Here is a 26300-nt window from a genome sequence, read left to right as displayed (position 1 = left end):
TATACTTTATTGTCGTGGAGGAAATCTATGAAGCGGTCGTGAGCTTCACTGCAGACTTAAATTGTATCCGACTATACTAACATTGCCTCTTCTGGTGCCGCTTAATGCTCGCGCCGACTTTTTTTTTGATAGCCTAATATAATTAAAAGCATCGATTCTAATTATAATAACCCGCCGCGGTGGCTCAGTGGTTATGGCGCTTGGCTGCTGACCCGAAAGACGCGGGTTCGATCGCGGCCGCGGCGGTCGAATTTCGATGGAGGCGAAATTCGAGAGCCCCGTGTACTGTGCGATGTCAGTGCACGTTAAAGAACCCTCGGTGGTCGAAATTTTCAGCAGCCCTTCACTACGGCGGCCCTCATAACCTGAGTCGCTTTGGGATATTAAGCTCCCATAACCCAACCCTCTAATTATAATGGTTTAGTGGTTACATTGCCCGCTGAAGATTGGAACGATGCTGCGAGCAACGTCAGGAACCTGTTCTTTCGTTCGGAGATGAGCAATGAAGTGCAGAGTATTATATTGTCACGTAGTGGTGACGGCAGTCGAAGCAGCGATGAAGACGGACGAAAGGATCTTCTAAAAGAACTGTTTATTGGGCTGACTTGGACCCAAAATGGACTGAATCACTCGGCGGCGGCGAAGCGACAAGCGTGCTCGGCGGTCGTCGAACAGAATGCCCGCCGCTGTCGGCCGTGCTCAATTTAAAGCTGATAGCGAACATTCGAGATAAATGGCGCAAAGTTACTAGAACATTCCGGAACAACGTAGAATCAGCTTTGCCTGGCTGCGATCAATCGAGATAAATCTAGTCGCGTCTTGCGTCGCAAACAAAGCGATAAGGTGGTGTCGCGGCAGATTTGAAAAACGAACAAACACTGGAAATATTCGCGGCATTACTCCCCTCTCAAAGAAGCATCGACCCGATGCATTAAAACAAATAATGCGACTAGTAAGGGAAAAAAAACGGATCTTGGGAAAATAGAGCATGGAAATGCAGCGGCCTTTAGCGCGCATAATACGGCTTCAGACGGACTACATGGACAACTTCTGGTCGTACGCGCCGTCGCTGGGATGCAGTCATTGCGTCAGGGATGACTTCATAATCCAGTTCACCCAGCCGACGAAGAACCTTGTACGGGCCGAAATAGCGGCGCAAAAGCTTTTCACTCAATCCACGGCGGCGAATGGGTGTCCACACCCAGACTTGGTCTCCTGGCTTGTATTCCGCGTTGCGTCTTCGTAGGTTGTAGCGTCTGGCGTAGGACCGCTGCTGATCTTTGATACGTAATCGGGCAAGCCTTCGAGCTTCTTCTGCGCGTTGAAGGTAGGCGGCAACGTCGACGTTCTCTTCTTCTGTAACGTTGGGCAGCATTGCGTCTAGCGTGGTCGTGGCATCCCTGCCATGGACGAGCCTAAAAGGCGTCATCTGGGTGGTCTCCTGCACTGCGGTGTTGTAGGCGAAGACGACGTAAGGCAGGATGACATCCCAGGTTTTATGTTCGGCATCGACATACATAGCGAGCATATCGGCGATGGTTTTGTTCAGGCGCTCGGTCAGTCCGTTGGTCTGCGGATGGTATGCAGTTGTCCTCCGGTGGCTGGTTTGGCTGTAGCGCAGGATGGCTTGCGTGAGTTCCGCCGTAAATGCTGTTCCTCTGTCCGTGATGAGCACATCGGGGGCGCCGTGTCGAAGAAGAATGCACTCCACGAAAAATTTGGCCACTTCTGCTGCTGTTCCGTTCGGTAGGGCTTTCGCCTCGGCGTAGCGGGTCAGGTAGTCGGTCGCTATGATGATCCACTTATTTCCAGATGTTGACGTTGGAAAAGGGCCAAGCAAGTCCATGCCAATCTGCTGAAAGGGTCTTGAGGGAGGTTCAATGGGGTTCAGAAATCCTGCTGGTCGTGTAGGAGGGGTCTTTCGTCGCTGACAATCTCGGCATGTTTTCACATAGTGTGCGACATCGGCAGACAGTCGGGGCCAGTAATACTTGTCTTGAATGCGGCGGAGGGTGCGGGTAAACCCGAGATGTCCAGCTGTCGGCTCGTCGTGTGAAGCCTGTAGAACTTCTTCGCGGAGACAAGTAGGTACAACAAGGAGGTAGGCTGTTTTGTTCGCTGTAAAGTTCTTCTTCACAAGGACCTCATTCTGCACACAGAAAGAAGACAGTCCTCGCTTGAATGAAGCGGGGGGTGAAGAAACCTTGCCTTCTAGGTACTCGATGAGGCCTTTTAGGTTGGGGTCCGAGCGTTGCTGCTGAGCAAAAGAGCTTGCGCTGATGGGTCCCAGGAAGGCGTCCTCATCGTCGTCCAGCGGCGGTGCATCTACAGGGGCTCGTGAGAGGCAATCGGCGTCAGTGTGCTTGCGTCCGGACTTGTAAACGACGGTGACGTCAAACTCCTGGAGACGCAGACTCCATCGAGCGAGTCGGCCAGAGGGATCCTTCAAATTGGCAAGCCAGCAGAGCGCGTGGTGGTCGCTGACCACCTTGAACGGCCGTCCGTAGAGGTAGGGGCGGAATTTCGACGTAGCCCAGATGATGGCAAGGCACTCCTTCTCAGTGGTCGAATAGTTAGCCTCGGCCTTGGAAAGGGAACGGCTAGCGTATGCGATGACCTTCTCCAGCCCGTCACTTTTTTGAACGAGTACGGCGCCTAGTCCCACGCTGCTTGCGTCGGTATGAACTTCAGTATCGGCGTTTTCATCAAAATGCGCGAGGATCGGTGGGGACTGTAAACGACGCTGAAGTTCCTTGAAGGCTTCTGCTTGCGGCGCTTCCCATTTAAACGGCACGTCTGCCTTCGTCAGTTGGGTCAGGGGCTCGGCGATGCGCGAAAAGTTTTTCACAAATCGTCGGTAATATGCGCATAGTCCGAGAAATCAGCGCACTGCTTTTTTATCGGCCGGCGGTTGAAACTGTTCAATAGCGGCTGTTTTCTGCGGGTCTGGGCGTACTCCTTCCTTGCTAACGATGTGGCCTAGAAACAGCAGCTCTTCGTAGGCAAAGTGGCATTTCTCTGCTTTCAAGGTTAGGCCAGACGACTTGATTGCGTCTAGTACTGTTCGAAGTCTTTTCAGGTGCTCTTCAAAGTTCGAGGCGAAGACAACGACGTCATCTAAATATACCAGACAAATCTGCCACTTCAGGCCTGCCAGCACTGTATCCATTACTCGCTGAAACGTCGCTGGTGCGGAACAGAGACCAAATGGCATCACCTTGAACTCAAACAGCCCATCCGGAGTTATGAATGCTGTCTTCTCACGATCTCTTTCGTCGACCTCAATTTGCCAGTAGCCGCTCTTGAGGTCCATCGATGAGAAATATTTGGCGTTGCAGAGGCGGTCCAGTGTGTCGTCGATGCGGGGGAGGGGGTAGACGTCCTTCTTTGTTATGTTGTTCAAGCGGCGGTAATCCACGCAGAATCGAAGTGCGCCGTCTTTCTTTCTCACTAGAACAACCGGTGCCGCCCATGGGCTGTTTGAAGGCTGGATGACGTCGTCGCGAAGCATTTCTTCGACTTGGTCCCGGATGGCTTGTCGTTCTCGCGGAGACACACGGTAGGGGCTTTGACGGAGAGGTCGGACGTGTTGATCCGTTATAATGCGATGCTTGGCAATTGGCGTCTGTCGCACCTTCGGCGATGTCGAAAAGCACTCACTGTAGTTTTGAAGCAGATTGCGGATTTGGTCTTGTCTGTTCCGGTGCAGGGCTGGGTTGATGTCGAAAGTGGGCGAGTTCTCTTGGTCAGGCGGATCTTCTGCGGAGGGGTCGGAGAGGGCGAAGGAATCTCGTACGTTAGATATTTCGTCGTAGAAAGCAATCGTCGTTCCTCTGTTAATATGCCGGTATTCTTCGCTGAAGTTAGTCAGCAGTACTTCGGCCTGGCCATTGCGGAAATGTGCGATGCCTCTTGCGATGCTGATTCCTCGGTCTAGTAGCAACTGCATGTTCCCCTCGATGATGGCTTCAGTGTTTATGGCTTTCGTGGCGCCTACGGTCACGATAACGCTTGAACGGGGTGGGACGCTCACTTCTTCCTCCAGGACACTTAGGGCAACGTGATTTTCCCGAGTTTTCATCGAAGCGATGGCTTCGTCCGTCGAAAGCGTGATCAGCTTGGATCGCAGGTCGATGATCGCCTGATGCTCATTAAGGAAATCCATACCCAAGATCACTTCGCGGGAGCATTGCGGTAGCACAACAAAGGTCGCAGGATAGGTATGTCCTTTGACAGTCACTCGCGCTGTGCATTGTCCTGATGGCGTAATGAGGTGGCCCCCAGCGGTGCGAATTTGTGGGCCGTCCCAAGCCGTTGTGACTTTTCTGAGCTGCGCAGCGAATGTTCCATTCATCACCGAGTAATCGGCTCCTGTGTCGACTAGAGAGGTAACTTTCCGGCCGTCGATAGTCACTTCTAGGTCGGAGGTCCTGGCTCTTGCATTGCATGTCGCTCTCGGCGTCGGGTCACGGCTTCGTCGCGTATGCGAGTCACGGGTTGGGCGTGTGGTCGAAGCTACTCTGGGTGGCGGCGTCGATTTCAAGGTAGCTTGCGTCGTGGTCGAGGTTCTCATTGTGTGCGGCGTCGGTGCAGCGAGTGTCGGTTCTTCATGCGGCGTCGCGGGTGCAGCGTCTTCATGGGGCGTGGTCGGTGGAGGATCTTCGGCGTTTAGCTCGTGAGCAACCTCACCTCCAGAGGTTGCTGCCTTTAGTTTCCCCTACGGGGGCTGGGCGACCTTCCTCGTACCGCGGCTGCGTAGCTGCGGCGTGGCGACGCAAAGCGCGAGGTTGACGGCGATGGTGAGCGCGAAAAGCGGTTCGGCGTGTACTCTTCTCGACGCAGGTACTCGTCGATTTCGTGCGGACGTTGTCCGAAGCGTGGTCGTGGGGCGTTAACGGCAAATCCTCGAAGACCGATACGTCGGTACGGGCAGTGACGAAGAATATGGCCGGCCTCACCGCAATGGAAGCACAACGGCCGGTTGTCGGAAGTCCTCCAGGCGTCGCATTTCCTGGGGCTTGAGGGTCGGTCATAGGCTGGGCGGGCGGGGGCTGGGAGGCGGCGTTGTGGACCAAGTGGCTCATCTCGGGGAGGACGTGGGGGTTGTCGTTGGGGCTGAGCAGTCCTTACTGCAGCGGCGTAGGTCATGGCCTGGGGTTCTGTGGCCGTCGGGGTGCCAAGTGCCTGTTGCACTTCTTCCCGTACCACGTCCATCAGATTCGATGCTTGTGGCTGTGGGGAGGATGGCAGTAATCGGCGTAGCTCCTCTCGGACGATTTCGCGGATAACGTCCCGCAAGCTGTCGCTGGTGGTGGCCGGCGTGTCCGAACGGATTGCATAGGCAGAGGAAGGGCGGTTGTACTGCCGAGCTCGGACGTCGAGGGTCTTCTCAATCGTGCAGGCTTCCTGCATGAATTCGTCGACCGTTTTTGGCGGCTGACGGACGAGGCTGCCAAAGAGTTGTTCTTTTACGCCGCGCATTAAGAACTGAACTTTCTTTTCCTCGGTCATCCCGGCATCGGCGCGGCGAAATAGGCGCTTCATCTCCTCGACGTAGCTGCGGACGGGCTCATTCGGAAGCTGGATCCTGGACTCGAGGAGTCGTTCGGCTCTTTCTTTCCTCACGACACTGGTAAATACCTTCAATAGTTCTCTCTTGAATAGCTCCCATGTCGTAAGGGACGACTCGTAGTTTTCGTACCACGTGCGTGCGGAGCCATCCAATGAGAAAAACACGTGTCCAATCTTTGCCGCATCATCCCACTTGTTGAATGACGCCACGCGCTCAAATTGATCCAACCATTCTTCAGGGTCTTCGCCTAGGGATCCATTGAAAGTTGGCGGCACCCGCGGCTGCTGCAGTATGATCGGTGTCGACATCTTCGGCGAGGTTGCAGTGCTGGTAGCCGCGTCTTTTCGCTGTCTTGTGCGGTCCGGCAGTTTCCCGAACTCAGGCTCCTCTCCCTGGAGACGTCGGCTGGCTCGCTGAGCTGCTGGCTCGTCCTCGGGTGCGAAGCGCTCAGGGCTGGCTTCACGACTTGAAGGGGGCGTCCGGAACATGGAAGGCTACCCAGCACCTCCACCAGATGTCACGTAGTGGTGACGGCAGTCGAAGCAGCGATGAAGACGGACGAAAGGATCTTCTAAAAGAACTGTTTATTGGGCTGACTTGGACCCAAAATGGACTGAATCACTCGGCGGCGGCGAAGCGACAAGCGTGCTCGGCGGTCGTCGAACAGAATGCCCGCCGCTGTCGGCCGTGCTCAATTTAAAGCTGATAGCGAACATTCGAGATAAAGGGCGCAAAGTTACTAGAACATTCCGGAACAACGTAGAATCAGCTTTGCCTGGCTGCGATCAATCGAGATAAATCTAGTCGCGTCTTGCGTCGCAAACAAAGCGATAAGGCGGTGTCGCGGCAGATTTGAAAAACGAACAAACACTGGAAATATTCGCGGCAATATTGTATATATGCTGCTCATCCCTGATACTATTTTTGTGAAGTGATAAACAACTTTTGACTTTCCGCTATACCACGGGGCGAAAAAGAGACTACTGTTATAACGGTGCAAGGTGACAGCTACTAACATTTTACCTGGACACGGGTCCTTATACATCCGTCGTTTTAAGATGTGCTTTTGGTGCTCGACCCATGCAGAAATTTGAGTGAATTGGGTGACCGCCTCCTTCTATCGCATTTTATTTGCTTCAATGATTCATAATACTTTACTCATTCATTGTCCGCAGTGCAAGCTTTCGAAGATGAAGGAAACGTCAGCATAGAGGACGGCAGCAAGTAAGTTTCCAAAGGTTTAATTTTTGAAAAGCATGCCAGGGATTCCAATGGCAAGGCGTAAAATTTTATTTTATTCAAAACCGGTGTTAACTGTTATTGCTTTTGAATGCGTTTTTAAAACTTGCTCGAGTTCGAACTGTGCATTCGTATTAATTGCGAAAAGAGAATTATGCAGTCAGGGATCGCTTTGACTACGCGCTGCTCTAAGGAAAACGCCGACAGTAACTCTGCACGATTTAGTTGCTTGAAGTTGTATCCGCGCTCGTTCTTTCCGCCGCAGCCATGCTCACAGTTACACAACGGGAATTGTACGCTGGCACCATTAACTGCAGACTGTATGTAATACACGGTACTGCTGAGCAGACAAAGGAATGAAAATGAGGGGATTGTTATGGCACATATGAAGGAAGCCAACAGTCTACGGCACCAAGAATCATAGGGGAATGTAGACAATTTTTCTAACAGCGGTGTTCCTCAGTAAGGTAATAACAGTGTACATATTTTATTGCTGAAAGATAATTGGTTAGAAAGCAGAAGAATAAACATGCTGCCGGTTGGATCTGATCCCACAATCTCCTAGTTTGGCGACCGCTGGCTTCCTTCACGCGGTACCGTTTTTAATGACATCGAAACCATGCTCTGGTCTTTATTCTGCATTCAGAAATTCAGTAAATGGTTCGCTTTTGAAGCCTGTGTAACTTACTCCTGGCTCAAAACTGGCGTACAGAAGTGGCGGCTACAACTGGCACCCGCCAATTCCGTGCCGAATTTTTAAAACGTCATTGTATATGACGGTATATGACGTCACTCGAGCAATCACGCCAGACAGTGCGGGATGCTTTAATAGTTAGCCTCTGATTGGCTGGCTGAAGCTGTGGCTTCTGGAATTTTCTTAGCCGGTTCGTGCGTATTTGGTGGCTACAGACGTGACGAGGTAGATACAGCGCACTGTACTGACTGGAACTGACGCAGAATGGACTGCAGGAAAAGCGAAAGAAGAGAAGTCTGATTAAAATTTCCGGCCATGCGCTGGACTGGACATCACGACAAAAGCTCCCACAGAGGCGCCAGTTGAACTGAACGTTCACGCCCTGCGCTTACAATATGGACTGCCGATAAGAAAAAATGAGTTGAAGCCGCACATACCCGCAACTGAACACTGATTTCGTGGCGTATGTGTTGTCATGGCGTTACGATAACTAAGTATGTGCTAAAGTGTCGCTCAGTGCATAACCACCATGATCATCATCAACCTGACTACCCCCCCCCCCTTGCAGGGCAAAGGCCTCTCCCATGTCTCTCCAATTAACCCTGTCCTCTGCCAGCTGCGCCCACCCTATGCCTGCAAACTCGCTAACCTCATCCGCCCACCTAACCTTCTGCCGCCTCATGCTACGCTTGCCTTCTCTTGGAATCCACTCCGTTACCCTTAAGGACCAGCGGTTACCTTACCTTCGCAGTACATGTACTGTCCAAGCCCATTTCTTCCTTTTGATTTCGACTGGGATGTCATTAAGCTACCTTTGTTCTCTCACCCACTCTGCCCGCATCCGGTATTTTAACGTCACACCTATCATTGTTCTTTCCATGGCTTGCTGCGTTGTCCTTAACTTAAGCTGAAGTCTTTCTCGTTAGCTTGCACGTTTCTGCCCCATAGGCGAGTACCGGTAAGATACAGCTATTGTATCTCGACCAAACTGTCCCGCTTCTAGTTCTTTATGCCAGAGCTACCGCTGTAGCCGAAAACGCAAGTTCGCCATCACACCGCGGTATCGGAAGAGCGCTTATGTACTTCACGTTATGTCAAATCAGTGCGGCCTCTCCAGTTTGGTATTCCCGCTATCAGCAAGAAATTTTTAATGAGCAATTTATTGAAGTATTATTTTTCGTGAAAAATGTAATTCATTGTACAAATGGAACCGTCCACTCGAACCTCCTTGGATAGATTTTTCCGCATACAGCCGACTCTGGCTCTTTTGTCACTGTTCCTTTCACATCTCCGCTTAATTATATCTCTTAATGTGTATAACTTAAATCTAATCATGTGGTCATAATAGTGTTTTGTTTGTTTTCCTTTTAATGACACAGTTTCTGCACTCCTCTCTTTTCACCTGTTTCCTCCTCCTCCTGCGGTAGCACGACGGCATGTTAAGGTTGCACGACGGCAGGGTATAAGCATGCATCAATCGCTGCACTCTAATTAATGGGGTCTGCATCATCGCATAACAGATCTTTGGCACTGTACCACGCAGGGAAGAGGGGTACCCAGCACACCAAGTTTTCAACGGCGCTGACACCTCGCGGATCTCGCCCGCCGACAGGAGGCGCAGCGTTCGCGAGGCGCTGGCCCGCGTGCGGGACACGCTGTTCGAGGCGCTCCGGGACACGCCTCGCGCCATGGCTGCCACTTCCCGAGCCGCCATATTCGAGAGCGTCTTTCCCGCCATGCCAACCTCGCCGACTCCGTCACCACCCACAGCGCAGCCGCTCTCCTCGCTGCTTCGGGTACGTGCACATTGTGGTATACTGATAGCGCATGTTTTAAACTGCATTTTCATGTATCGCTTATCAGCCACGCAAGCAGTCGTCGGCAGATCACATGTTCATCGGCCTATAAAAAGGCACTGTCTCAATAAACGTTTGTTCAGTTCCAGCCTGGCGTCCGTCTGATACACAACAGTTGGCGACGAGGCAGCGACGGCGATGGCCGTCGGCAGGATCGGCGAGTATCGTCTCGGCACGAACGCGTCATGGGACGAATACGTCGAGCGCCTGGAAATGTTCTGCGAAGCGAACCAGATAACGAAAGAAGAGCAGAAAAGAGCAGTCCTGTTGAGCAGCTGCGGCGAAGAAGTGTACGGGCTCATCGTAACTTTGGTAAAGCCAGAAAGACCGACAGCAGCAACCTACGAAGAAATCAAGACTGCCGTTCGCAAGCACCTGCATCCAAAGCTTTCGGAGCTGTATGCAAGGTTTTTGTTCTACAGGCGAAACCAGGCTGCCGAGGAATCGGTTGCGGACTACGTCACGGCGCTTCGGAAGCTAGCCGAAGACTGCGGTTTTGGCAGCGCCCAACTCCCGTTGGACGTCATGATGCGGGATCGTTTCGTATGCGGACTCCGGAACGAAGGGGTTCAACAGCGACTTCTCGCAGAACACAGCCTTACGTTTAAGGTTGCGTATGACTTGGCCACAACTGCAGAAGCAACCGCTAAGCAACAGCGAGACATACGCAAACACGGTCGATACGAGACGGACTGCCAGGAAATGGTACAAGCAACCCGTGCGAAGCAAGACACCCCAGCGGAGGGGTCCAGCTGTTACCGGTGCAACGGTAAGCACGCTCCACATTTGTGCCGTTTTAGAAAGGCGACATGCTTCAACTGCAAAAGGGTTGGACATATAGCTAAGGCTTGTCGGTCGAAAGACGACAGTAGAACTGCTCGGAAGACAGCGTATGAGCAAAAGAAGAAAGGAGATAAGAGCAAGGGCGTGTACGAAATGAGTGCGTTGTTTTCCCTGTGCGAAGTGAATGAGCAAGAACAGAAGTTCATGGTTCAAGTAACGATTGAAGGGCAAGAAGTTCCGATGGAGGTTGATTCTGGCGCATCGTGCTCAATTGTGAGTGAAGATACGTTCAGGGTTGTTGAAAGGAATCACGGTAAAATACCACTGCAAGATTCTGGAACAACTATCGTAACCTGGTCAAAGGAGGCGTTACCCGTGCTGGGTCAAGCAAGTGTCTTGGTGGAATTCAAAGGCAGGAAGGCAAAGCTACCTTTGCTCGTAGTACAGAAGCAAGGCAACAGCCTGATTGGGAGAAACTGGTTTAACCCGTTAGGTATTGGCTTGCGGGGTATACAGCAAGTAAACGTGGAGGACGTGCCTTCGCGATTTCCCGAGGTGTTTCGCAGAGACCTTCCTGGCTTCAACGGACCGCCAGTTCACATCGAACTGAAAGATGACGCCCAACCGGTGTTCCTCAAAAGTCGACCAGTTCCATTGGCCCTCAAGGACGACGTGGCCAACGAAGTGGACCGCTTGGTGCAACAAGGTGTATGGGAGCCCGTCAGCTACTCCAACTGGGCAACACCACTGGTAGTGGTAAGAAAAAAAGATGGAACTTTACGTCTTTGCGGCGACTATCGCAGTACCGTAAACAAAGCTATAAGAGCAGTGGATACCCCTTGCCCACTACAGCGGAAATGCTCACAGCTCTAAGTTCAAGCAAGTTTTTTACCAAGTTGGATCTAGCCCAAGCTTATCAGCAGCTTACGCTAGACGACGAGACGGCTGAGGTGCTCACAGTTAACACGATAAAGGGACTGTACAAGGTTAAGCGGCTGCCGTTTGGCATTTCGGTCGCACCTTGGGTTTTTCAACGAGTCATCGACACGCTGTTAGCGGGCGTTCCCGGAGTGAAAGCTTATCTGGATGACATATTAATTTCTGGATGTAACGCCGAAGAGCACGCCGAGAGATTAGAGACTGTGCTATCGCGTCTGCAGAAGGCACAGCTACGAGTAAACAAGGACAAGTGTGAATTTAACCAGACGAGCATCGAATTCTTGGGACACAGGATTGATGACTCAGGAGTACATCCCAGCCGAAGCAAGACGGACGCCATCCAGCGAGCGCCTGCGCCCGCAAGCAAAAAGGAGCTGCAAGCCTTTTTGGGATTGCTGAATTTCTACAGCAGTTTCCTCAAGGGCAGGACGGAAGCGGCCGAACCGCTTTATCGACTGCTAAACCGTGACCACGAATGGAAGTGGACAGGTGAGCATCAGCGGGCTTTTGAGAGACTGAAAAATTTACTCAGCTCAGACGCCGTACTTGTGCCCTACGATTGCAAGCGTCCTTTAATTTTGTGCTGCGACGCATCGCCTGTGGGGGTGGGGGCAGTGCTAGCCCATCGTGCGGATGACGGGAAGGAGCAGCCCATAGCTTATGCTTCTCGCACTCTTGGCGTCAGTGAACGCAACTATGCTCAGATTGATAGAGAGGGTTTGGCTGTGGTCTTTGGCGTAAAAAAGTTCCACCAGTACCTAGCTGGGCGAGAATTTACAGTGATAACAGACCACAAGCCGTTATTTGGCCTGTTTAACACGGACAAGCGAGTGCCCGAAGTTGTGTCGCCCAGAATGCTGCGTTGGATTTTACTGTTGTCTGCGTATAACTACCACCTTGAGTACAGACGAGGCCAAGACAACTCCAACGCCGATGCACTCAGTCGTCTACCAGCCCCGGGAGACGAGGACGAGCCAAGACCGCCTGGGGACGTGCTCTTGTTGGAAGCGGTCGACTGCGCACCGCTGCAAGCGGCGGACATTGCTGCGCTGATCAAAAAGGACTCGGTTCTATCCCGGGTAAAGGAATGGCTACTCAGTGGCTGGCCGTCAACACAAGTGGACAGCAAGTTTGCGCCTTATGAGGTGAGACGGTCGGAGTTGTCATTGCATCGTGATTGCATACTGTGGGGGAATCGCGTCATAATTCCAACCGCAGCAAGAGAGAATGTGCTGCAACTCCTGCATGCAAATCATCCAGGGATGAGTGCCATGAAAGCATCAGCTAGAGGGCTCATGTGGTGGCCGAAGATGGACCACGAAATTGAGGAGTTTGTTCGGCACTGTCATCCGTGCCAGAATAACCGGCAAAGTGATGCCAAGGCTCCAGTGCATTTTTGGATCAAGCCAGATCAGCCTTGGAGTCGACTGCACATTGATTTCGCTGGCCCAGTCAAAGGAGACGTTTTCTTAGTCGTGGTAGACGCGTACAGCAATTGGGCTGAAGTCGAAATCATGCCATCCATGAAAGCTACGGCTGTCGTCAACAGCTTAAGGAAGATGTTTGCGACACATGGTGTACCGGACGTTATCGTTTCAGATAACGGCACAGCTTTCACTAGCACAGAGTTGCAAATGTTTTTGAAGTGTAATGGCGTGCGTGCAATTTTCACTGCACCTTATCATCCAGCCAGCAATGGTAGGGCGGAGAGGATGGTAAGAGAAGTTAAAGAAGCATTGAAGAAGCAGCAGGAAGGTTCGACACAGTGCAAGATTTCCCGGTTTCTGTTTAAGCAACACACGACGCCACATTCGGTCACGGGAAAATCGCCAGCAGAGTTAATGTTCGGACGAAGACTGAGGTCAGCGTTAGACAGACTCCATCCGGACCGGCAACACGCGCCTGAGTTACAACGACCGGAGACTAAGAGGTTTCGTGTCGGTGACGCGGTCTACGCTAAAAGCTTTTGCCCAGGTCCAAGGTGGAAGGCTGCCAGTGTTGTGGCAGTCAGAGGTCCGGTGTCGTACGTGGTACAGCTAAACAACGGCGAGCGTCATCACAGGCACCGCAACCAGTTGAGGAGCGCCAGGACGCGGCTCGTAGTTGACCCAGTCACAAGTGAGGACTACCACGTCCCATCCTCGTCGCCAACTGTTGTGTATCAGACGGACGCCAGGCTGGAACTGAACAAACGTTTATTGAGACAGTGCCTTTTTATAGGCCGATGAACATGTGATCTGCCGACGACTGCTTGCGTGGCTGATAAGCGATACATGAAAATGCAGTTTAAAACATGCGCTATCAGTATACCACACACATTAACTTTGCTGGCACAGTGAAGCTGCCGCGTCGGACGAGTTTGATGCATCATTTGTGATGGCACGCTTGTCGACGAACTTCCCTAGAGAGTTCGAGCGACATCTGCCGTTGGCCTCTCGGTTCGAGCGGAGTGTGGTCCGTTACCTTTTGTCGCCTTCCGTGGCCGGCTGTTGCTGCGCGCCTATTTCGCTGCCGGACGCACTATTTGTGAGTGGCTGCGCGCATCGTACATGACTCAGTGCTTTTTCGGCTGTTAGAAACTGAGGCCCTGGCAGCCGTAGTTTCTAAATACTACCTAGAGGGAAAGCTGGCGCCACCACCTATGCGTGTTTCTTAAACAGCACTGATTCCACCGCGGGAATGCCGGGAAGACGAGGTTTCGTTCTTGGCTTGGCTAGTGTCAGGCCGAAAGCGTGGATTCTACCTCAAAATTAGTAGTTGGAACGCGATTCTCACCTCTTTGCGCAAATTAAATTCATTCGATACTGCGTTTTTCGCTTCTTCAATAGATTTAACACAAGTGAAAGTTGTGTATTAGGGTAATAAGGAAGCTTTTACAGCATTTCTTCGAGGACTACTTCGAGAAGAGTCGTATTGTTACGGCTAAATCCACTTTTTATGCCCAAGATTAGCTAAGGCAAGTAAGAAACGTCATCTTCCCGGCATTCCTGCGCCTATGCACAAAGGCTGAATTGCAGCGCCGCCAGCTCTCCCTCTAGTTATAAAGCAACGCTATGCCGGCAGCGAACAATGCGCAAAGCGAAAGGCGGCCTCTGAAATTCAAGGCGTTAAATAACTTTATAAACACCGCATTTTCGCTTGCGTGTTTTCTTCTTTCCAAAGATACCTTAGAGATTTTTATTCATTGAGCACCCCGTAGTGTTCGTCTACGACCATTAAACACATTTTAATTGAAATTTTCTTCCCAACGGTTCGGTTTCATCAACCGAACTATGGCTGTGACGTGTAGTAGAGCTTTACGTCACGTGCGGCACGGAAAAACGGCAATATAGCAGCGAACTCGGCGTTCGTTGTATAGATATTGAAGAGTTTTGCGTTAAATGCTTTAGGGTCTGAAAACTACGGATCAGCATTAATATTGTAATTTTTCCGCGCATCACTGATGTAGAATTGAACTACACGTCACAGCCATCGTTCGACGGAAGAAACTGAAACCGAAAAACATGAGCAAAGAAATTGAATTATAAATTACCGCAGTGTCTAAAAAGGAATTACTCTGCCGCTCCACGCGTGCTTGAATTCCACCGCGTGGATTCAATCTTCCCTGCGGTTTAGCTCGCCGTGAGGACGTGGCGTTGAGGAGTATCCGGGTTTATGCTGCTCTAACGCCTGTGGTCGGGTCCTCCTGGACATGACAGACCCTGCTTCTGAACTGCCCCTTCTGTTCTTTAACCCTCTCATGCAGAAAGCAATATTTGCGCGATAAAAATATATATTTTGCCGTCGTAGGCGAATACCCCGTGGTGATCTTTGTGTTCTAATATCTAACGCATTATGTGAAAGCAGAAAACACGCGTTAAATTAGGTGCCTATGGCAGCACGCTCAGACAGGCTAATCGCGAACCCAGAGGCAAACTGTAGATATCCCTCAAGCACTGAAGAGCACGCTCCTCAAACATTCTAAACATGTGTGTACATCGGCTCAAAGGGAACAGAACATTGATCGTCACTACAAACACGTGCGCACTTTTTTGTGCACATTCTTGCGTCTATCAGTTCTGCAACAGTTTGAGTAAAGTTTTTCTGCGGAAGTTACGCACATGTTTTTTAACAGGAAAAGTTGACGCTTCGTTTCTTTATACTGTTTATAACTCCGGTAGACGAATGCCGTCTATGTTTTTGCCCAGAAGGCTATGAATTTCGGATACGAGGAGCTTTCATTAAAACAGGCCTCTTCGACTGCAAACCCAGTCGAAACGAAAACTATAGAATCGTGCCCGAAATTCGAAAAAAAAAATATTTTCTTCTTTTCTCGCAGTGACTGACTTTCACTAGTATTGTAGATTTTGTAGTGGTTCTGTTGCTACTCTAAGGAACAACACAATACTACAGAAAATCTGCTCTAAGTTCATGCACAGAAATTCTACAGAAATATGTTTTCACGGGCGGAAGTTTTCTCTTGTGTTCTTCGATAGGCAGCTTTTTTACTAAGTGATAGAATTAAAGCTGGTAACCTTCTTACTAAACTTAGAACTGCACTAAATACCTAGAGTATGCCACTTACACAGAACCTTCAGCAGTGGCGATGTACGCGTGCCGTCGGTTTGCTGGTGGTATTTTTACAAAATAAGATTGAACTATTTTCCTTCAATTTACAGCACGGACCCAACATTTTGAAGGCGTTATAGTGACGCTAAAACATGAATTTTCAACGAAAAACAAGACGTACAATAAACGTGCAGTTGTCGTATGACAACCTCGGTTGCTTACGCGCCAATGAACCCTGTAAAAAACAGCAGCCGCTTAAATCACCTCCAGCATAGGGTAATTAGTACTGTCCCCGCAGTTGACGCCATAGAGTGCCAGTCTCATTTTTTTGTGTCATGCAATGACTACTGGTCCTTTTGGTGAAAGTGAAACAATGTTGACGGTGCTTACAAAGCTTCTCTTCGAAAAGGAGGCGTTTCAAGGGAAAGTTTGAATCTTTCAAATCTGGCACCCAGCGTAGCGGTAACTACCTGCCATGACGTCTACATAAGGCAAGCAGTCATCGCTGATCCGCATCATGCGAAGAATAAGAATGGGGCGGAACGCATATGGCACGTATGCTCACTTCATGAAGAGCAGCTCGCCTATATCCCTCAAGAGAAAAATTAACATAACAGCTGCATCTTACCGGTATTCACCTATGGGGTAGAAGCATGCATGGAGGTTAACGAAAAGGGTTAAGAGACCGGAAGCTAGCAGAGTCTTGAGTAGGTGAGGGAACAAAAGCGGGTTAATGACACCCTAGTCGAAATCAAGAGGAAGAAATGGGCTTTGGCAGGGAAAGTAATGCGAAGGCAAGGTAACCGCTTGTCCTTAACGGTAACGGGGTGGATTCCAAGAGATGGCAAGCGTAACAGGGGGCAGCGGAAAGTTAGGTGGGCAGATGAAATTAAAGAACTTTGCGGGGATACGGTGGCAACAGACCGCTGGTCGTTAACGGTAATGGAGTGGATTCCAAGAGAAGGCAAACGTAGCAGGAGGTGGCAGAAAGTAAGATGGTTGGCTGAGATAATAAGTTTGCGGGAATACAGTGGCCACAGATGGCAAAGGGCAGGTTTATTTGGAGAGGCATGGAAGACGCTTTGCACTGCGGTGGGCGTAGTCATGCTGATAATGACGTTGATATCTTACCAAAAGAGCGTCATTATAAGCAGGTTTTACTTGGGTAAATTTTGTGGGTTTCTCAGTAGGCACAGGCCACTACCCACCGCGGGTTCGAGCTTCGCGCGAGCCAAGGGCCCCGATCAGCCGTCACCACACGCACCCTGGGGCATCGCTGCGGTGGCGTTCAACCTTTTAAATGAGGAGAGCGGCTCGCCGCAAGAAACAGGCCTCCAAGTTCACAAAGGAGACGTTTATTGACGCCGTCCTCCAGCAGTACACACACACACTCAACAGTCACCCCGTCCCGGGGGCGCGCTCAGAGCAAGGCTCCGGTGCGCGCTCGGGGCAACAAGAGAAATGCGCGCCGCTAGCACGCCGCTACAGGAGATAGTCCCCGCGGCAGTGCTGTGATCTCTCTCGTGTCGGTCGTTGGGCCGTTTGCGAGAGAGAGTGGGCAGTCAACGCAAGGTGCGCCTGTCAGAGGTCGTTGGACCCCTGGAACAGGCTCGAGCCGCGGCTGATCGAGGACCCACGCTGGCGAGCTCGAGTATGAACTGGTCCGAACGGCAGAGGCCGGCTCGGACGAACAGTAACGTACGCACCTTACGCTGTCTCGGAGGGGGTCTCCTCTCTCCCTCTGGGCCCCGCTCGGAAGGTCGCGCGACCACCCCAAACGGGTCCCGAATTCCCGCCAAAAGTCACCAATGGCAAAGGCCCTTGGGAAGCCGGGGGCGGAGCTGCGGCCGAATGACAGCGATTAGCCACCAGCCGTCTCTCCGCCGCCAAGGCGGGAGAAAGGGAAAGAGGGCGACGCGGGATGCCGCGCAGACGCCACGGCGGGAATCTAGCAGGCTTCCCAGAATTTGAATGAATAGATATTTAGATACGGAGTACAAGAGCAAAATCGCAGTATTACCAGGTGTTGAAATTGATTGTTATACGCGGTGTTCAGCGAACTTTACAGCCATATCGAAATATAAATCGGCTGCGTTTTTATGAAGGAAAAACGACAAGGCGCCCGTGTGCTGTGCGATGTCAGTGCACGTTAAAGATCACCAGGTGGTCGAAATTATTCCGGAGCCCTCCACTACGGCACCTCTTCTTCCTTTCTTCTTTCACTCCCTCCTTTATCCCTTCCATTACGGCGTGGTTCAGGCGTCCAACGATTTATGAGGCAGATACTGCGCCATTTCCTTTACCCAAAAACCGATTATTATTATTAAATATAAATCGACTTCCAGCGACTTTGAAATCGGAAGGAAATATTTTCAAGAACAACCTTCAGCAGATGTAGTTTTGGAAAAACCATTGTAATTAGGTGGCTATTTAACCAAATTTTCTGTTGACTTTTAATTAACTGTCTGGTGGTTTGTGCCGAGGTCACTTCGAACCCATGAATAATTATAATAATTGGTTTTCTTGGGAAAGGAAATGGCGCAGTATCTGTCTCATATATCGTTGGACACCTGAACCGCGCCGTAAGGGAAGGGATAAAGGAGGGAGTGAAAGAAGAAAGGAAGAAAGAGGTGCCGTAGTGGAGGGCTCCGGGATAATTTCGACCACCTGGGGATCTTTAACGAGCACTGACATCGCACAGCACACGGGCGCCTGAGCGTTTTTCCTCCATAAAAGCGCAGCCCATGAACAAAATGATTTTGATAGGTAGTAAAACTAATTGGCTTCCGCTTTGCAGCGCAATGACGCAGAGCCCTTTTTTTCCGCGCAGAGCCGCCATTAACTGTGCGCAGGAGCGCGCAGGAAGCTCGATGCAAACGCAACGTCCACTGATGACATGTTGCAGCGCTTACACTCTACACACAACGCCTATATGGGAGTAATGGAAGTCTTATGCACTCCCTTTTATTAAAGAGAGTGCACTAGAGGACAGCTTACTCCCGTTTAAAAAGTCTCTGTTCAGGGTGTACGGCGCCCAATTAAAACACCCTGGCCCGTTGGAGTACATTGCGCGCATTCTTTTACTTCGTCACTCGGTGCAAGGAAAAGGATAGTAATCGGCCACTATGTGTTCGCTACTTTTTGAAAGTGACTAACCATGAGACTTTCTGACCGAACTAACCAGCTGATTGCTCTAATTAATTAGCTCTTTAGTGAGCTTCACTTGCTAAGATAAATAATTAGGTTATATGTAGAGGAAATAACGCCGGCCGCAGCGGACACTTTCGTCCTGAAAAGATTTTCTTTCCGTATCGAAACCCTTACTTTTAGGAATTCGTTATTCTTCGTTGAGACATCTGGTGGCGTGTTACATAATCTGTCCATTTTCGATTTGCTCATTTCGTCCTCTGTCATTGATCACTAAGATATACCCGCGGCTTTCAAACTTCGGTTGCATGGAAGCGACGCGACCATTGAAAGTGGTTGGCGACCGGATCTCATCAATGGCTGCCATTGGCTGCGATATGCAACTACGTAGTGGTGAAGTCCGGTCGCCAACCGCCCAATGGTAGGTTCGCTTCCCCCAGACGCTTGAAAGAAGCGTATATAGTTCAGTAACCAATGACAGAGAACGAAATGGGGAACAAACAGTTATAGAATACAGTCCCGTGGTATATATATGCAGAAGCGAACAAGAGTGTTAAACCACTTCTACGTTGTGAACATAGAAGCGGAACTCTGCGAATGAACTGCTTACGTGGTGTAGTTTTATTGAAGAAAAGCCGGAGCGAGGAAACACTGCGAGGAATTAACGTGTAGGTAGCACCATGCTCAAATATTTTACTTTCGGCCTTACAGGCTTTTATAGGCAGGTCAGCATGGCTTAAGAGCCAGGCAAGACCTTTATAGTTCAAGCTGTGCGTGCAGGTATTCGTTTTCGCAAAATCTGTTGTTGTCAGGAATGAAAAATTGTACAGTCAGCTCGTGAATATGCTTGGTTTTAGTTGGATTTATGGGCTTTTATGACGCCGCAGTGAAGGGCTCAGATTATTTCGGCTACCTGGGGTTCTTTAGCATGCACTGTCTTCGCACAGTACACGAGCATCTAGAATTTCGACTCGATCGAAATTCGACCACTTTGGCCGGGATCAAACCCGCGTCTTTCGGGTCAGCAGCCGAGTGCCATAACCACTGAGCCACCCCGCCGGATATGGTGGAGCCGCTTCCGCGAAGCGTCCAACGTTTCCATCATTTCTTTTCCTTAGTCTTCAAAAGTTAAATGTACGTTCACCGAATGCTTCTTGTTCCATATATATTTCGCGTATTCAGATAATTCACGCATTTTCCACCAGGCCAAGAGGATGAATATTCCAAGCTTTATGATGACGCTTATCTACACGACTCGGCAACGCAGTATATGTTCTCCCAACCGGCCTTAACTATATATAGCTGGCACCATTTGCATCTGGAGTTGGCATTACGAGAGCAATTACAGAAAATGACGCCGGAATGAAAAGCCGAGTGGCATTCCACTAACCGCTGTATTGGGGAATTGACCTGGCATTGACCCCGGAGTAGGAAGCCATAACGAAATCTTGCAGTTTTTTTGCAAATGTTTTTAAATGCACTGCAGGCACATGCCGGTGGCGATTCCCATGCCATCGTGAACAGCATCCTGGATCCTATCGCCGAGGAGGAAGAGGGCATAGATGCACGCTCAGAGGCTCGTCGCATGATCATCAGCGAGGAGATGACTACCATCTTCGAGCACATCGAGTCGCGGTGGACGAAGGTGTGCGATCAGCTCCGTGTGGACCTGAACGGCAGGTGAGTACGCTCTATGAAGTACGTCTTTCGATAGAGTAAACGTTTGCTCCGTATTTCACCCCCCCCCCTTTTTTTACAGAATCGCCGCATTAACTTTGAAGTATGCCTTCGTTTTCTGGAATCCGCAATTTGAAAAATTTGACTGCTAAACTTCAACGTGTGCACAATCTCGCACACACACACACGCACACACACACACGCACACACACACGCACACACACACGCACACGCACACGCACACGCACACGCACACACGCACACACACACACACGCACACGCACACGCACACACACGCACACGCACACACGCACACGCACACGCACACACGCACACGCACACACACACACACACACACACACGCACGCACGCGCACGCACGCGCACGCACGCACACACACACACACACACACACACACACACACACACACGCACACGCACGCACGCACGCACACACACACGACAGCAGAGAACAGAGCAGAGCGCCGTTCTCTTCTCTGGTAGAGTAGAAAACATTTATTCCAAAAAGGTAGGATAGAGAGGCGAAAATACAGATTTTGGGTGGAGTCCTTATTTCAGGACACCAATGTCCACCGCAGTTGCTCTTGCTTGGGATATCAGCTTTCGCTGCGTCGCCAAGTCAGAGCTGAGCAGGGCAGACTCCCACTGTTCCTCGGATTGATGTTTGTCTAGCTCGGGGGGCTTGGGACCAGAGCAGCCCCATGTTACATATGTTGTTGGAATTCCGCCACACCAGGGGCAGATGCTGTCCTATCTGTCGGGGAAGATTATGTGGTACTTGTGTAGGTTAGGAAAGGTGTTCGTCTGTAGTTGTCGCCATTCCCTCGCCTCTGCCGCCGTTAGCTTACGGTGTGGTGGGGGATAGACTTGTCTTTGTGTTCGGAGAAGGAGGAGGCACTCGCCGTACGTAGAGGGGAGAGGGGTGATGTCGGGGAGGTTAGTCGCTCGGTTAGTATATCCTCGAGCTAGACTGTCCGCGGCCTCGTTTCCCTCGAGCCCCTCGTGCCCAGGAGTCCAAGTGATTTGGTGCTTGCATGTGGAATTTTGAACTTGTGGGGTAGTCAGAATGGGAGCGACGGAGTGTGGAAGTCTGCCAGAGAGGAAGAGGCGACACGCGGACTAGGAGTCGGTAATAATTTTTAACTCATTTCCCGTAGCATCGCCGTGCTGGATTGCGAGGGCAATTGCAGCAGTTTCTGCTACTGTGGGAGAGCAGTTTCGTAGGGAGGCGCTGGCGATTTCCTTGAAATTGGTGTCCAAGACGACCGCCACCGCGTTTGTTGAATTGGGGTACCTTGCTACGTTGACGTATACAGCATTTTGTGCCTCTCGATGTGTGCGGCGCAGATTGTGTGTGTGCATGCGCGCGTGCGCGTGTGCGTGTGCGTGTGCGCGTGCGTGCGTGCGTGCGTGCGTGTGTGAGTGTGTGCGTGCGTGCGTGTGTGTGTGTGGGGGGGGGGGGGGGGTTGCGCCTTTAAATTACGATGATCAGTTACCAATCAGCCCAACAAGAAGTTCTCTTAGGTTAGACACGGGTTCAACGTTTACACCTATTCGATCTAGAATCTCTCTTCCCGCTGTAGTGTTGGCCAGTCTTTTTGGATTTGCATCGCCTTGTGCGCAGTGATCAGTTGTTCTGCAGAGTTGTCTCTACCCAAAGATAAAAATCGGCCCGTGGGTGCGTTTCTAGGAAGCCGTATATCAGCTTTGTAAGCTTATCTGAATAACCTGTTTAATCTGTCGATGTCCACCTTAAATAATTTGAGGTATGGTAGAGTGCAGATGAATCTGCTAATGACGAATGCATGCATAAGTCGACAGTTGTCGGCCTCCTTCATACCTCCCCTTTTAGCGGTGATTCTTTGTATGAGCCTGACTATCTGGTTGACCATTGTTTCCAGACGGCTAATTGTAATGTTGCTCTTCCGAATATTTTGAATGTAGAGACCTAGTATTCGGATGGTTTCGACCTCCTCTATCGGTAGACGTTGAAGGCTCACCTCTATGGCGTATTCTCTCTGTTTTTTCTGCCTGATTAGGAGTTCTGACTTGGGTTGAGAACATTTTTGTCCTATGCTACGCGTGTTCTCGCGGACTACTTGTAGCGCTTTCTGAAGAGTTTCTTCTATGTGAGTTTCGGAACCATTCGCCACCCATAGGGTCACGTCGTCCCCATAGAGAGTATGACGTAAGTCCTCTATAGCGTTTAGCTTGCTAGGCAGCGCTACGAATGATAGGTTGAAGAGAAAGGGTGTCACGACAGAAACTTGCGTCGTGCCTCTATCTCTCAGTGCTATCCTGTCCGACCTGATTCCCCCGATTAAGAGTTCTGCCATTTTCCTCGATAGGAAAGAGCTGACATACTAGTAGGTTTTGTCACCTACATTTATGCTCGAGAGGCCTCCTAGAACTGCGTCATGCGACACCTAGTCGAAGGCGGGAGTGAAAGAGCAAAAGAGAGAAAGAGGTAACGTAGTGAAGGGCTCCATATATTTTCCACCACCTCAGCATCTTCAATGTGCACTGACATTGCACTGCACAGGGGCGCCTTTTGCGTTTCACTTCCATCGAAACGCGGCCGCCGCGGTTGGGTTCGAAACCGGGTGCTCCGTCTCAGTAGCCGAGAGCCCTAACCACGTAGCCACCGCGGGGGCATCATAACAGGTTATGGCTCCTACGCAGACGAGCGCCCTCTGAATCTTCGTCGGAACGAGAATGGTCGCTTTTTAAAGCGAGAGCTTTACTAGCCTAGCGGCACCGATTTCGCCGTGGGATGCAGTTTGACCTTGAACGTCCTTGCCGCGCCGCTGCCATAGCAATGCATCACGTGACTTCGCCGCGCCGCCTAGCCGCACCGTGCCGTAAGGGAAGTGATAAAGGAGGGACTAAGAGTAGGAACGAAAAAATAGGTGCCATAGTGGAGGGCTCCGGCATAATTTCGACCACCTGGGGATTTTTTACGTGCACTGACATCGCGCATCACACTGGCGCCTCAGCGTTTCGCCTCCATCGAAACGCGGCCGCAATGGTCGGGTTGGAACCCAGATAATCTGGATCAGCAGCAGAGCGCCCTAACCACTGAGCCACCGCCTCGGGTACAGGGAGCCAGTTAGGCGCACTTTTCTCAAAATCATCGGCGTCTAAAACGTTGTCAACGCCAACGCCACGGAAAACAATGAACGCCGACTGCTTTCGCTGCGTATACCGTGCATGAGCTTAGATAATCCACATATTGTTTTTTCCCTTTTTTTCTGAGCAAGAACGCTCGCGCTTGGAACTACGTAGAATGTGGCAAACGGTGCGAAGCTCATACCCCAATCTTAAGGCGTCGTCATCGACGTCCGGAAATTAGCCTGTGCAAAAAGCGCGCCACGAAACTGCGCCTTGCCGCGACGCACGGTTCCAGTGCAAGTTTGTGTCGCTAACCCCAGAGGGCGCCTCAAAACCGTGTCTCCCTCATCAGCGCCGGGCCAGAGCCTCCTATATTTTCCATGCCTAGCCATCGGCGCAAAGATCAAAGGATGCCGACATGCCGACCCTCGCACTTTTCGTCAAGGCTGCGAGCGCCGCTTGTCAGCGGTCGGCAAAAGTACGCATGGAGAATGAATGAGACGCTCGCCACGAAGAGGCGCTCGCATCTGAAAATACCTGAAACCTCGTTCATTGCTGGTTCATCGCAGCGCACTTAGGATATACTAACTACCGGGAATCCAACGTCAACGACCTTGAGAAATCCCTGCCAGTATCTCTGGAATACTCGGCCATACTAAACAACTACAAAGGCATCAGGATGCGGTACCCACCAGGGAAGAAATCGTTAAACAAAGAAGATACTGTCACATGGAGGCGACTACAAACGGGGTCACATCAAAACCTAAACACACTAAGTAAAATCCACCCCACTCTTACGAACACAAGTGTCCGTGGTGCCATGAAAAACATGAACTATATCACACAACATGGGCATGCCAAAAAGTCGACGTCATTCCAATTATACCGAACCCAAGTGCGGAGCAATGGGAGGGTATGCTCTCCAGCGACTGTCGCGATGACCAGATCGGTCTGATACGGCGAGCTCAGCTGACGGCAGCATCCAGCGAAGCCCTGGAATAGGGGCAGCCGACCGTTGCGGAGATGGGCTCATCTGCTATCCTATAAAGTTCTGCTATCCTATCCAGTGGCCTTGATGACGCGTTCGAATCGCAGACAACCCGCTCGCGGCCTAGAGATTGAAGTTCGCGCGAACCAGCAGCACGCGCATCAGGCGCGTAGCGAAACGCTCTCCTCACATCCTCACACTTTGTCCGCATGCAGAACTGGTAGCCTTAACTTTGCTTGAGCGACCGCTTTTGAGCAGATGTCCAGGCATGAAAAATACGAGAGGCATGAAAAATACGGGCAGAGCTAGTTTCCGGCGCTGCGTGTAAAGGGCGCCACGAAAGCACTACATCGAGCACGGCGACTCTTTTCTTCATGGAGGTCGTGAATCATGCTTCTCGTAGGAATATTTAGCATGCCTTGTCGAATGATTTAGAACCTCATTACAAAAACCGACATAAGCAAACATGCCTTACAAAAATTCTTCGATTTCACGCAATAGCTAACGCCCAAATATTCACGACACTATAATTAACAACATTTTTGTTAGTTTAGCTTCCCTTTTGTATTCGGCTTGCATGTCTGCGGCCGGAGTTCCCTCCAGAGGTTTCCCCAAGAAATGAAATTAGGGGATGTCAGTGCACGTTAAAGATCCCCAGGTGGTCGAAATTATTCCGGAGCCCTCCACTACGGTACCTAATTCTTCCTTTCTTCTTTCACTCCCTCTCTTATCCCTTCCCTTACGGCGCGGTTCAGGTGTCCAACGATATATGAGACAGATACTGCGCCATTTCCTTTCCCCAAAAAAAACAATTATATATATACTCCCTCCTTTATCTCTTCCCATACGGCGCGGTTCAGGTGTCCAATGATATATGAGACAGATACTGCGCCATTTGCTTTCCTCAAAAAACCAATTATTATTATTAATCAAATTTCTGGAGGGGTGCTAAAGGTAGACAAGTGGAAGCCTTACTTAATTTCTTTTGTGTGTGAAATCGATGTGCGATGTAGGGCTAGCGATATTTACGACTCCGGCACACATGACAAAGATAACAAAGATTCTCCGCCGTGATTAAAAAAGAATAGAATAAGGATTATTCAAGCGAAATGACTGGTGCGTAGCATGTGCTCTCTGCGTGAGAGACCTCGACATGTTTGCGGGCGCTCACCTCCCGGTCATGCGTACCATCTGAGAGTGGTTTCAAGCTGGCTGACGGCGTCTTGCGGCGCGCATCCTCACCGAACACGGAAAATTTGTGCATGTCCAACGAAATGCGAAGGTCTGCACGCGTGCTTGGCGCGGTCACGTGGTCATGGATGAGCACATGCCCCCCCACAATCCGACAAATGTAGCATCGCTATGTCGTTTTCAGCAGGGCGATGAGAGATCACAGAAAGACACGAAGACAAATAAGCGCTTGTTTGTCTTCGTGTGGAGGTGGAAGGTGAAGGCGTCACTCTGCGAGGCTTCACACAGAAAACGTTAGCATGTTAGCCAAATTCCACTGGTACTTCTATCGCAGTAAAAAATAGGAACTGCGATTTGACATCGTCTTCCTTCTGGAAGCGGTGAAAGTTGGTCGAAATCAGTCATAGAGGAAAAAAACAGTATGTTTTTGCTACATTTTTTTTTTATTCGAGAAGTGTGCCATGAGGCATAAGTTGAAAAAGGAAAGGGGGGAAGGAATGCACGGGATTGAAAGTTAAAAGAAGGAGTGAAGAAC

The 26300-nt window shown here is 50.6% G+C and overlaps 1 protein-coding gene across 1 annotated transcript in view; it reads left to right on the top strand.

Moving 5' to 3' along the window:
* Positions 1-26300, top strand: part of LOC144093904 (uncharacterized) — a 174821-nt gene that overhangs the window by 3458 nt on the left and 145063 nt on the right. Inside the window, exons 3-5 of the mRNA XM_077627656.1 lie at positions 6748-6796; positions 9049-9301; positions 20265-20458. Coding sequence (XP_077483782.1) covers positions 6748-6796; positions 9049-9301; positions 20265-20458 — 496 coding nt within the window. The remainder of the gene's footprint in view (positions 1-6747; positions 6797-9048; positions 9302-20264; positions 20459-26300) is intronic.

This window comes from Amblyomma americanum, chromosome 6 (assembly GCF_052857255.1).
Source record: "Amblyomma americanum isolate KBUSLIRL-KWMA chromosome 6, ASM5285725v1, whole genome shotgun sequence".
Classification (NCBI taxonomy): domain Eukaryota; kingdom Metazoa; phylum Arthropoda; class Arachnida; order Ixodida; family Ixodidae; genus Amblyomma; species Amblyomma americanum.
This window is presented reverse-complemented; position numbering and strand designations above follow the sequence as displayed.